This window comes from Bombyx mandarina, chromosome 03 (genome assembly GCF_030267445.1).
Source record: "Bombyx mandarina strain Sakado chromosome 03, ASM3026744v2".
NCBI lineage: Eukaryota > Metazoa > Arthropoda > Insecta > Lepidoptera > Bombycidae > Bombyx > Bombyx mandarina.
In genome coordinates, this window is record NC_143210.1 from 1,857,827 (window position 1) to 1,871,588 (window position 13,762).

Here is a 13,762-nt window from a genome sequence, read left to right on the forward strand (position 1 = left end):
GGTATGAAGGGTGGGGCAGCAGTTGTACTGATAAAACTGAGACCTTAGAACTCATGTCTCAAGGTGGGTGGCAGTATTTACGTTGTAGATGTGTATGGATTCCACTAATACTTAAAACTACGAGGGCCGTGACCTCGTCCACCCGTCTTAGGATTTAAAAAAAGGATTCCCCCTTGCAGCCGCAGCGACTTGGCTGTGCCCCTGTCATTACCGATATCCACAACCGACGACTACTAACCATCAGTTGGAACATGTACTCGCTACAAACGCTATAAAAAATCAAAGGAGTGAATTTTAGTCACTTTTTATAATTACTTATTTTAAATTAAGGATATATTATTTGAACATATTTTCTATTATCTATACTAATTATTATTATTATGTATGTAACCTCTATACGATTAATAAATAATATAATATAATAATATAAATCTACAGTGGTTTTTACGGATGTTTCGTTAAAACTACTGAACCATGCATTCGATTGACTTGAAACTTGGTATCCATGTAGTAAATACATGTACTTAATGGATAGGCTAATATTTATGAGTGTTGGACTCTCTAATAATAATGACAATAAATAATAATGTTAATTTTAAATGCCCAGCGAAGCGGGCGAGTACGGCTTATTATATAATAATTGAAAATCGTGATATATTTATGAACATAAAACTGTATACCAGTATGCGAGAACCTTTAGTCTGCGTTGGATGAGTTCTGAATCACTCAAGGTTCAGACACGGGTTGTTTAGCGACTGCGGATTTTAGTTGGTTCAGCTCTGACCCGCAACACGTAGACGGAAGACCGTCAATATATTCCTGACCCAAAAAAGGAAACTAGTATCTTTTGTATTGACTTACAAAGTGTTGCACAAGTTTTTCCTGAATATAAAAATCCTTAATTGAACTAAATTAAATGATTAAAAAAACCAATTATTTTATTAGTTCCAAAGCTTTACGCGAGCGAAGAACCGGTCTCAATGTTCAAAGTGTGAGTCCAGTCGGTGTTTATTGATGCAACAGGCAACACGATTGTGTGAAGTTATTTCTTTGTGTTGTAACCGTAATTAACCTAACAATCAACATATTATTATTATTAAGTAAGTTGGCTACTTTATTAAAACTAAACAATAATTGAATGGGCAGTTGAGAATATCCGGTAGCACATTTCACCGTAAAAATAAAATCGAACATTGACTAATTTTCACTAAGTTTTTTGTTTTGTGTTTTTAGTCAAATTAAGATACGAACGATAGCAATATTTTGAAAAGTTAGTACCTATTAATAACGTCAACTGAATAAATATTGAAACGTAATGAATTTTCAATTCTGCTTAGCTACACAATTTATTTAAGTATTATGTAATACTTATTTATGTGAATAAGGCTAACGTCGTCGACAAAACTGTTTCGTAATAATGAATTGTATTAAAACATTTATTATTTAAGCCGGCGTAGTTTTTGTCACTATGTCCTTGTCTGGTTCTGCCATTGTATTTTGTTTACGTCATTTCGAAGTTTTGCATAATTTAGTTCGATTTTATTAAAGGTGATTTTCTTTTAAGCTGCATATATGTTTTTTTTTATTGCCCTTGTAGGCAGACGAGCATACGGCCCACCTGATGGTGAGTGGTTACCGTCGCCCATGGACTTCAGTAATGCCAAGGGCAGAGTCAAGCCGCTGCCTACCGCCTAATACTCTCCGCAAGCCTCGTTTGAAGAAGGACATGTCATAGCGCTCGGGAAATCCCGCGGAGGGGAGCTCATTCCATAGCCGGATGGTACGTGGCAAAAAAGATCTCTGGAAACGCACTGTGGATGACCGCAGTGGCTCCAGGTAATATGGATGAACTCTACTCCGGTGGCGGGCGGTGCGATGGTAAAAACGAGATGCCGGTATCATCTGTAGTTTATCGTATAACTCTCATATGTAGTTTATCGCCGAAGTAAATTTGCATGACAACTAAATATACATTACAACACACATTTTTTCTACTTGAATAATCTATTTCAAAAATGCTTCCGCGGTTCAAGATGAATAAATAGAAAGGCGCTCATATTGATGAGGTTCTGAGTGTGTTAACTTATCTGGTGTTGGTGATATAGGTACATACGGGATATGATCGATAGGCTGCAAGTCCAGCTTTACCAAACAGCTACCAGCAATTATTACTGGTGGTAGGACCTCTTGTGAGTCCGCGCGGGTAGGTACCATCACCCTGTCTATTTCTGCCGTGAACTTATATCTCAAGGTAGGTGGCGCATTAACGTTGTAGGTGTCTATGGGCTCCAGTAACCACTTAACACTAGGTGGGCTGTGAGATCGTCCATCCATCTAAGCAATAAAAAAAGAAGAAAAAAAAGCAGGAAAAAAAGCATAGGTCTCTACTACCATCTTTCGCCTATTTGCGCGAATAAAACCTGTGGTTTGGTTTGAAGCGTAGCATTACCTATCAGTAAAACGCTTGACAGCTTCGTCTGGCCGTTATAAGCCAAATAAAATTATGCTTACTCGGATTCATGCAGTTATTCATTGTTTAGTACCTTTGGCCGACACTAATTATTTCACCTAACCTTATTCAATTTCTCGAACAAACTTCTCTTTTTTTTGTTCCTACCTATGCTGATAGCCTTGATAGGCTATATCAGCTTCGCCCTAACGTGTAGGTGAGCTGACGGGGCTCAAACTGGAGTGTCGCTAACACTGGCCCTAGCAAGAGCATTGCTTCGCAGAATCTACCTCCGGATCGGAAACGCGACCCACTGAGAAGATCCGGCGAGAAACTCAGTGGGCCAAACTTCTCTATGAACAAACAATAATGAGAATACAATCGTCATACCCTAAAGGATAACACGGTTGAAGTACTCGTATCGAGCGAAACGGCTGTCCGTGTTCAAATCCTGCAAGTAGATACTATTTTTTTAATGAACTATGCTGCTCATACATATTCACAAACGATTTTCCATGATGAAAAGAGCGTATTGCGTAATTAAAATCAAGTTTCAAGAACTTATACAATGCGTAAATACTGATGCTAGGGAGTCTTTTTAGAGCTCTCGTTTAGATTACACCTCTCTGTCAACTCCTGTCGCGAAGCAGTAATGCAATCTGGTTTGAATGGCAGTAGTTATGTAATACTATAGAGGATCAGACACCTCATCTCTTAAGACAGGGCAGTGGCATTTAAGTTGTGATTTGATCAGGGTTTCCATTAGTCTCTTATTAAGGTGAGAGATTGAGTATTTTTGGGTAAAATTTGGTAATTGGGGTAAAAAAAAAATGCACAATATTAACTCAAAACTGAACCATGTTTCTAGGTTCAATGCATTAGATACACGTATTACATAACGGTCAGGTATTTTATTGCATTTCTTGATTAGCTAACAGAATTTAGCGACTGTGTGTTGTTGCGAGTCAGTTGCTAGACGTTCGTTATGACGTTATGGGTGTTGTGCAAAAATCGCTCAAAAGTCGTCTATACTAATATTATAAAGAGGAAAGATTTGTTTGTTTGTTTGTTTCGGATAGGCTCCGAAACTACTGGACCGATTTGAAAAATTATTTTTCCATTAGAAGCCGACATTGTCCCGGATGAACATAGGTTACTTTTTTTTAATTTTTTTTTTTTTTTTTTGGTTTCATGTGTGTTTTAATGTTTCCGAAGCGAAGCGAGGGCGGCTCGCTAGTCATATAATAAAATTTGTTGACACAAACACTCGATTGACTGACTCAGTGGTGCAATAGTTAACGCCCCTTGACTGTTGCGCCGAGGGTGGTGAGTCCCATTCCCAAATTGGGCCAACATTGTGTGACGAACAGTGTGCGGAGTTTGTTAGCGTTCTCGATAGCGTAAAAGGTAACCCAATTTTGTATGCAGTTTGAGCAGCGCCCCTAACGGCAAACGTAGGCTTTTTTTCCTACCTAAGCTGATAGCCTTGAGAGGCTATATCAGCGTCGCCTTAACTAGTAGGTGAGCTCACGGGGCTCAAACCTGATGACGTTGCTAACACGAACCCTAGCAAGAGCCGTGCTTCGCAGGATCTACCACCGGAGCTACGTAGGCAAACGATCCCATTCCATACAAATATGAGCTAACTTTTACGCTATCGAGAACGTTAAAAAACTCGCACTAAGCACACAGGTTTGTTTGCTCTCTAACTGAGTATTTATTATCGATATATGTAAATATTGAAACGTATATAAGTATGTTTGTCAGTCACTGGTAAACATAACACAGGGAATCTTAAATTGAAGCCAAATGACCGTGCGTGAGCAGTTCCTAATTATTATTATTGTTGTTAAACATTTACTTAGAACTAAATTGTTTTTAATTAGTTTACGATTATTTTTTAACGATGAAAGCATTGCTCATACAACAAGAACTTATGGACGCACTTCAAATTGCGTAAATTACTTCTAGAAAAACTAAATTGTCACTTGGGACCGATTCTCTTAATAATTTCCGTTTTAAATCTGAAAAACCTATAGGTAATTTTATGATCAAGAGTCTTTTGTAATGTTCGAAATACGTCAAACAAATATTCATCCACATTCTTGTAGATCGTTGTCAAACGTCTTATTTAGAGATCTTAAATAAATTAATTCTCTAGGTGAACATGGGTAAAAAACTAAAAATATTCATACTCTACGCGAGGCTGTTGTTGGATTTCGCTATCGACTTTTTCTTCTCCCTGTACTGGGACAAGCGAAAAAAACCAATCCCAGACTTAGATAGCAAGCATGCGATTCTGAAAGAAAGCGCCACAGCTCTGGCTAAGAAGATCAGGAATAAGGAGTTGAAGTCTGAAGACCTGGTACGGGCTGTTGTTGAGAGGATTAAAGAGGTGAATTGCATTTCTCTAGTTTTCCGTGCGTCAGCATGCAATGCCAAAACGAAACATTATTAAATCACCATAGATATTCATCAGCATAACAAACACGGAGCTTCTTAAAATTCTCAAACATAGACAATATACAACACCTGCCTATGTATTGTTTTTATATCTTAGACATGTAAGCTGAATTTCGGAATTCGTTAAGTTTTTTTAAGCCTTTTATTGGGTATTTACAAATATTTGGTTTTTTGGGGCTATTGTGTTTTTATATTTGCTTACAACCATTAATTACTCGATCATTTAGGCTGTCTTAGTTATTCAATAAGTTTTAACAAACCTCAGCACGGAGACTTTTTGGAAGTGTCAAGTCGAAGGAAGGAGTTTTTTTCTAACTCTCCACACTTGTGCTATTTTTAAGTAGTAAACGGTTAAAAACCTGTATTTCCACCACCACCTGTATACCAGTAGATGACCGACAGGTGACAGTTTTCAAGGTACACGAAACTGGCAGCGCTATGCCCCAAGCGCAAGGCCATTGCATTTAATTGTGCAAGCTGACGAAACCCGCCTCTAGTCCCATTTCTGAGTTTTGTTTCGGTATGAGAATCAATTGCTTTGGTGGAATTGCGAAAGAGAAGTTGGTTATTCGTTGACTCCCACATACCGCTATAGCCCGTGGGTCAAAGCTACGAAGTTTTCGATGTACAACCTAATCCATAGACAGCCCAGAATTTCTCACAGAGGATCTTCACAGTGGGTCCAGATTCCAAGCTGATGGTAGATTCAGAGAAACACTGGTCTTGTTAGCGCTAACAATTAGATACATTTACAATTAAAGTCCATCGTTGCCCAAGTTAACCCTTGACTTTATGACTTGAACTTTTGTAATGATTGATGAAATTGGATTTTTCAGGTAAATCCAATTATCAACGCTATTGCTGCAGATCGGTATGAAGCGGCTCTCGCCGAAGCCAGGGAAGTGGATAGGGTTGTCGCCGTTGGACTTTCTGAACAAGAATGGCAGAAAAAACCATTTCTTGGTAAATAATCTTAGTGTCTACAACTACTTTGGTACCTACTATCGAATTTGAATTTTTACTATTGTTGGGCTTTTTTTTTTTTTTTTTTTCTTAGATGGTTGGACGAGCACACAGCCCACCGTTAAGTGGTTACTGGAGCCTATAGACATCCACAACGTAAATGCGCCATCCACCATGAAATATAAGTTCTAAGGTCTCAAGTATAGTTACAACGGCTGCCCCAACCTTCAAACCGAAACGCATTACTGCTTCACGGCAGAAATAGGCAGGGTGGTGGTACCCACCCGCGCGGACTCACAAGAGGTCCTACCACCAGTAAAATAGGCAGGGTGGTGGTACCCATCAAATTTCGTGTTTCTTTCTTTACGAAGATGCTTATCTATGTTTACTCTATTTTAATTTTACGTTATGTATAAGACTTGTTATTAATAGCTTGTATTGGTAGTTTGACTTTAATTCTCTACACAGAAACCGGTGGGAATTTTGAAGTTAAGCGACCTTATGATCCAAGGTATAAAATAGTCTCACAGAAGCCGATTGAAATCGCAACGTGAATTTTGCCGCTCACCCTGGGACACGAAGTTCAATTGTATGTAATAGTTATCTCACCTTTCAAACTGGAATACAATTCGGGACATGAAACCGTCCATAATGCCATCACCAGTAAATGGCGATTGGCGATTACATTTTATTGGTACAATACTTATGAGTATGCTGCCGATTCACTGGCGGTATCCATAGTCGACCTCTACCATACCCATGCCAAGAGATGAGATGGAGCAATCCGTGAACATGCCGTGCAGTCTAATTATTAAGCTTACACAAGATTTTCACCGATATTGGCCCTAATATAATAAGAATGGTCCAAAATCGTTTCATATTTATAAGACGTTTGAGGTTGCTGCTTTGCAAATCGGTATTTAATATCAATAGAGTTATTTCTTCACAATATAGCTTGAATTAAAGTGCCTCACAAGAGTTTTTGATCCTAATCCTAAAATCCCTTTTAAACCAGGAGTTCCATTTACGACTAAGGAGAGTCAAGCTATCAAAGGTATGCCCCTTACGATGGGTCTATGGTCCAGACGTAAAGAAGTCGCTTCTGAGGATAGCGAAGCCATAATCAGACTGAAAAACGCTGGAGCTATACCTATCGGGTCTTCGAATCTGCCCGAATTATTAGTTTGGTGAGCAAAAATTAATTTACTAAGTAATCTTTAAATTTATTTAATGGGGTAGTTAGTGAGTGTAGTGAGGAGAGTGAGTTCATACATACTATCTGAAAGGGCTACATACATCCACAGTATGCTACCAGACATCTTTTTTGCCACAAACCATCCCGATATTTCCCGAGTGCTGTGATATATCCTTCTTCAAATGAGGTTTTAGGGGAGTTCTTAGTAGTGGGCAACGGCTTGTCTAAAATGATCCTGTCTCTTCTTGCGCAAGAACGACAGATGCCTGAATCTCGCTTACGACAGTTTCAAGATAAGCTTGCTTAAATACAAGTTCCGAACAATAACATTAGGACTGTCGGTCTACCGAGCAATATCACGTGCTCGGTGGAAGATCTCCCTTTCTGATATATCTTACCATTGACAATAATAAATTTTTAGGCAGGAGACCCGTAACTTAGTGTATGGAATGACAAATAACCCGCATCACACCGGCCGGTCTCCGGGAGGTTCTAGCGGCGCTGAAGCAGCCCTCACCGCCAGCTACGCTACCACCATTAGTTTATGTGAGAATTCTAGTTTATTTCTTTATTTTTCTTTAGGTGAAAGCTCGGCAAAACTAGGCAAAGCTGGCAGGAGTTTTTTTTTGTTTTTTTATTGCTCTTGTAGGCAGACGATCATACGGCCCACCTGATGAGGGGTTACTGTCGCCCATGGACTTCAGCAATGCGAGGGACAGAGTCAAGCCTCTGCCTACTGTAAGTACTCTCCACAAGCCTAGTTTGAAGAAGGATATCTCGTAGCACTCGGGAAACACCGCTGTTTGGAGCAATTGGAGAGGCCTATAGCATTGAACTGCTATAGGCTGATGATATAAAGCTTGTAAGCGCTTATGGGGTAGGTAATAGATTGAAAAAAAATGGTCCTCTTTCAACGGCCTAGCCATTTTCATTAATGGGCGCCAAAAACAAATATATATGAAACGGACCCAATTACACCCAGACCTCAAAACGAAATTTGAAGAAGAATCGAATCCAGATATGTGGCATTATATTATATTCAGAGTTAGAGACCATTGGACGAATAAACGATCAGAATAGACCGCGAATCCAATTACGTAATTTGTCTCAGATATCCTACTCTTGGTGGCAGATTACATGATTGATTTGCAGTAAAAAGCGTGACAACCAGAAATTACATTAGTACCAAGCTATGAGAAGTCTTGTGAGTCCGCCCGGGTAGGTACCACCACCCTGCCTATTTCTGCCGTGAAGCAGTAATGCGTTTCGGTTTGAAAGGCGGACCAGCCGTTGAACTATACTGAGACCTTAGAACTTATACTCAAGGTGAGTGGCGCATTTACGTTGTAGATGTCTATGGGCTCCAGTAACCACTTAACACCAGGTGGGCTGTGAACTCATCCACTCATCTAAGCAATAAAAAAAAAGTCAGTGCTCTGTGCCCTGGTAATTTACGTAGAACTTAAAACGATGAGAGCTCTGATGATTACAGGTTCAGATTTGGGGGGATCGACTCGGATGCCGGCATTTTACTGCGGCTTGTTCGGGCACCACCCGACGCCGGGCAGCACTAACTTGCGAGGTACCATTGCTTTTATTTTCGGCCACTTTTTAATATCAGCTTCATTAAATTAACACTAGCTGTGCGTGCGACTTGGTCCGCATGGAATTTAACAAAACATTACTTTAGTTTATAATAATCTATACTAATATATAAATCTACAGTGTATTGTTACGGATGTTCCATTATAACTACTGAACCATGCATCCGATTGACTTGAAACTTGGTATCCAGGTAGAAAATACATGTACTTAATGGGTAGGCTAATATTTATATGAGTGTTGGACTCCCTACACCAGTTGCGGGGGCGTTAATGATGAGAATCTTTGTGGGGGTGAGAAATAATAATGTTAATTTTAAATGCCCAGCGAACCGGACGGGTACAGCTAGTATTAGAATATTATTAGAATATAAGTAGCCTAAGTTACTGCTTATTGCATCAACTATCTGCCAGTGAAATTCCCGTCAGAATCGGTCCAGCCGTTCCAGAGATTAGCCGGAACAAACAGACATTAAAACAACAATTGTAATTTTTTTTATCTTGTACGTATTTTTTTATACGTATTTATACTTTTATTTTGGTGTATGTACCGTATATACATTCATATCCATGTAGTAAAAAGCGGTTATTCCAATATTACAAACAGACACTCTAATTTAATTTATTTGTATAGATTAGTACTTAATATGGCTTATAAATGGAATTAAATATAAAAGTATTTGAACATTAAGCGGCCAAACTATTTCCAGGTGTTTTCTTCCGTAATGGCGACGAAGAATCAATGTTTTCTCTGGGCTTTATAGCTAAACACGTGGAGGACTTAGCTCCATTGACCAAGATCGTTGCTGGAGACAAAGCGAAAGAACTGAATCTTGATAAAGACGTTGATATAAAGAATATAAAATTTTATTATTTAGAGTCTAGTAACGATGTGTGCGTGAGTTCTTTTAGGGCTGAACTCAAGGGTGCGATGAAAAGGTGAGTTTGAATGTATCTTATCTATCAGTTTCACAACCCTAATTCTATATTACCAAAATTTATTTTCTACTAAAGCTGATAGCCTTGTAAGTAGGTGAGCTCACGGGGTTCAAGCCTGACGACGTTGCTAACACTAAACCTAGCAAGAGCAGTGCTTCGCAGAATCTATCAGCGGATCGAAAACGCGATCCACTGAGAAGATCCAGCGAGAAACGCAGTGGGCTGTGTCTGAGGGTTAGTTTACTTGTCGAGCCCTTCGTCGCAAGCAACGGATTCGACGAGGACGATGACCGGTGCTTGAGATACCTAAAATCACCGCCGTTAGTGGATCGGGAGGATCCTTAGGAGGTGCTTAGGTACAAAAAAAAGAGACATGAGTTCTAAGGTTTCAGTTGTAATATTACGATGGCTGCCCCCCCCCTAAAAACCGAAACGCATTACTGCTTCACGGCAGAAGTAGGCAGCGTGGCGGTACCTACCCGAGCGGACTTACAAGACATACCTACTACCGCCAGTAGAATAATTATTTCAATAAGTCCATTATTAAAATGCTTCAGAGCGATATCCAAAATAACTCAAGAGCTGACTACAGCGGATGCCCCACAGCCGTACCACCACGAGGGCTTCAACCACATGTACGTACTCTGGAAGTACTGGATGACAAAGGAACCCGACAATACGGCACTGCTATACACTAACAACGCGACCGAGGCTAATGGCATTCTGGAGCTAATTAAAAAGGTACCTGTCGGTGATTGATTGATGATTTACAGATCTTACCAGAGTCCTCTATCTTTAAATCGCAGAGCACAGGCAGTTGCGAAATAATACCCAAACACATTTTTTAAAATTTAGAATTTATTACGCGGATGTTTTAGATTTTTTATCGAAATCACAGTTATGTTATTTTGTTTTACTTAACGAATCGACAGGTTTTTTTTCACTAGTCAAGACACCTATTTTTTTATTTTATTTTTATTGCTTAGATGGGTGGACGAGCTCACAGCCCACCTGGTGTTAAGTGGTTACTGGAGCCCATAGACATCTACAACGTAAATGCGCCACCCACCTTGAGATATAAGTTGTAAGGTCTCAGTATAGTTACAACGGCTGTCCCACCCTTCAAACCGAAACGCATTACTGCTTCACGGCAGAAATAGGCAGGGCTGTGGTACCTACCCGCGCGGACTCACAACAGGTCCTACCACCAGTAACCAGTAACCAGGACCTATTGTCCACTGTCTATGTCTATGTTTACTTTTTTTGATAAGGAGTTTCTATATATCTATCAACTCCAACAGTCGGCCCCTGGTCCATAAAGCACATTGCTGTTCTTTATGCAATGGTCACTAAAAAGTCCATTCCGGACAGGATTTATGTAAAATCTATTTTTAGTGAACGCCTACATCAAGTAGCATTGATGCTATAATCAAAATCAATCGACTGATAGTTTCCGAGATCTTTGGCTGGTCTTTCACCTTTCAAATAGAACATCAAATAGGCCAAAATTAGTGGGGACATAACATGAAGAAATGTTGAGGCATGAACAACATGCGTATTCACATCGCTTCCTCATCGCTGAAATACCCAATTTGTCTGATTTCATCATACGTCAGCGGTAAAATGAAAGGATATGCGAACTCTTTCAAATACTTTTATAAGGAACTAGCTGACACGGCAGACTTCGTACTGCTTCAATCGATAAATAAAAGACAAGGGGACACATCAAAAGAAAAACAAAACTGTTTGTTTTTATATAATTCCGAGCTTTTTTATATTTTCTCACCTTTCAAACCTTCTCTGGACTTCCACAAATAATTCAAGACCAAAATTAGCCAAATCGTTCCAGCCGTTCTCGAGTTTTAGCGAGATTAACGAACAGCAATTCATTTTTATATATGTATATAGAAAGATTGATTGATTTTTTTTATTTGTATTGTGGAGTAAATAAATGCAATTATTATTATTACAATTATCATTATATATCTGAAATTTATTGTATTATAGGTGTGTGGCCTCAGCAAGCATTGTCTCTTCAGCGTGGTTCGTCTGATAGAGTTGCAGTTTCTTCCTGCTGTCGACTCCGCCTGGGCTGAGAAACTCACAAAAGAATTCAAGGATGATCTATTTGTAAGTTTGATTCTTGGATCGGGCACACGTTACATTATTTGCGTTTGAAATACATATAATATCAGTCGACCACATTCTTGAAAAAAATTTGCCGATTTAATCATGTATCGTTCGTTTTCAGTTTTTCTGAAAGTAATTATAGTACATACGAAATACTAAACGTGTTCAGGGGTGCTCACGTAACAGACATATCTAATAGATAAAATACAAAAAATACGATTGGTAAACAAGTATGCTTAGTGTGAGTTTTTTAACGTTTTCGATAGCGTAAAAGTTAGCTCAAATCTGTTTACAGTTGGAACAGCGCCCCTAGCGGTAAACGTACGCAAACGTTCCAACCTGTCTGCATACAAATTTGAGTTCACTTTTACGCTATCGAGAACGTTAACTAGCTCGCACTAAGCACAAAGGTTCAAGTGTGAGCGGTGAATAGTATGTACTGGTGGATAAATATAAATCAAAACAGTAGTCTTTCGCTATAAGCTCTATCTCACAAACACGAAGGAAAATCGAATTCAATAAAAAAAAAATGTTTATTAATATTTAGACTAAGCTTGGCGAAAATGGCGTCCTTCTCATGCCGAGCGCTCCGCACGTGGCGCCCTACCACTACTCTTGTCTCCTCCGCCCTTTCAACTTCGCCTATTTCGCCGTAGTCAACGCACTGAAGTGTCCCGCTACTCAGGTTAGAGATAATTAAACTTTAAAGTTATAAATGCCATGTACCATCCGTCTATGGAATGAATGAGCTCCCCTCAACGGTGTTTCTCGAGCGCTATGACATGTCCTTCTTTAAAAGAGTATTGAGCGATAGGCAGCCGCCTGGCTCTGCCCCTGGCATTGCTGAGGTCCACGGGCGACGGTAACCACTCACCATCAGGTGGGCCGTAAGCTCGTCTGCCTACAAGGGCAATAAAAAAAATATAACATATCGTGGTTGGACGATATTGGTCCAGCTTCTATACATCAATATCCAAAGGTCGATGTTTGATGGCTAATATTTGTCCAGCCCCTTTAGCGCAACGCCCAAAGCTCATAGTCTCGTTGGGCAAAGTTTGGCCAGCCCGTGTAGAGGAATACTTGAAGTCTGGCTGGACAAAGTTTACCGAGCCCCGCACAATGTTCGCCAGCCGCTATTTAGTTATTGTAGGATGTTTTGCAAGTTCCATTCAGGTAGGTATCGCCATCTTACCATGTTCTGCCCGAAGATCATGCCTTCCACTTTAAATAGTGGCACAGCTTTTACATAATTTAGCGACTTCATGTCTCTAGATAGGAGCCAGAATCTACGTCACGATGTCTATGGACATCAGTAACCACGAGAGCAAGTGGCGCACAAACTCGTTCATCTATTTACGTAAAAAATATATTTGAAAGAAAAAAAAAACTAGCTGTTGCTTTTCTATACAATGTTAATAGGGAATATGTTCATACATTGGCAATATAAATGTAGTCAAAGGACGAAATATAAAAGATTTCTATTCCAGGTACCCTTAGGAAAAGACAGCCACGGATTGCCGCTTGGGATTCAAGTGTTGGCAGCACCAAACAATGACGGTCTTTGCCTGACGGTAGCAAGATATTTAGAAAAAGAATTCGGCGGATCTGTGATGGCCTGTAAATCAAAATAATTATAATTTGAGATGCTGGGGAATGATTTTACTATTGTCTAATTTAAGTTGTAACATCTTTTGTTGGTGAATGTGTTTTTGAGGAATAAATTTTTTTCAAATTCATTTCTTATCATTTTTTTGGGTTACTACGATTTCTTTTTTTGTGAAAGTTGAATTGTAGCGTAACTGCATCAGCAATTTCATGTACCTACAAGGACGACAAATAGTAGCGTGAATAGCTTTATTTATGACTATTATATTCATAAACTGTTGAATAGGTTCTTTTTTCTCTGCCTAATTGCTGCGTAAGGGGTTATTCCAGCTACAACCTGAGAGAATTGCTAACACTATCCCTAACAAAAGTGGTAATTCGCTGAATAAATCACCGGATCGCAGTCTGTAACTATAC

The 13,762-nt window shown here is 39.4% G+C and overlaps 1 protein-coding gene across 2 annotated transcripts; it reads left to right on the plus strand.

Moving 5' to 3' along the window:
• Positions 1-964: 964 nt before the first annotated feature.
• LOC114251765 (fatty-acid amide hydrolase 2) lies at positions 965-13,474 on the plus strand. 2 transcript variants are annotated; one of them, XM_089736498.1, is made up of 11 exons: positions 965-1,100; positions 4,611-4,844; positions 5,749-5,875; positions 6,891-7,062; positions 7,492-7,616; positions 8,563-8,652; positions 9,382-9,610; positions 10,168-10,351; positions 11,618-11,740; positions 12,288-12,425; positions 13,228-13,474. In XM_089736498.1, exons 2-11 carry the CDS (start codon positions 4,617-4,619, stop codon positions 13,369-13,371), a joined length of 1,560 nt encoding a protein of 519 aa, XP_089592624.1. In that variant the 5' UTR covers positions 965-1,100; positions 4,611-4,616; the 3' UTR covers positions 13,372-13,474. The 2 variants fall into 2 exon arrangements, with proteins under 2 accessions (XP_089592624.1, XP_089592628.1); XM_089736502.1 differs by lacking the exon at positions 965-1,100 and adding an exon at positions 1,234-1,270.
• Positions 13,475-13,762: the final 288 nt, after the last annotated feature.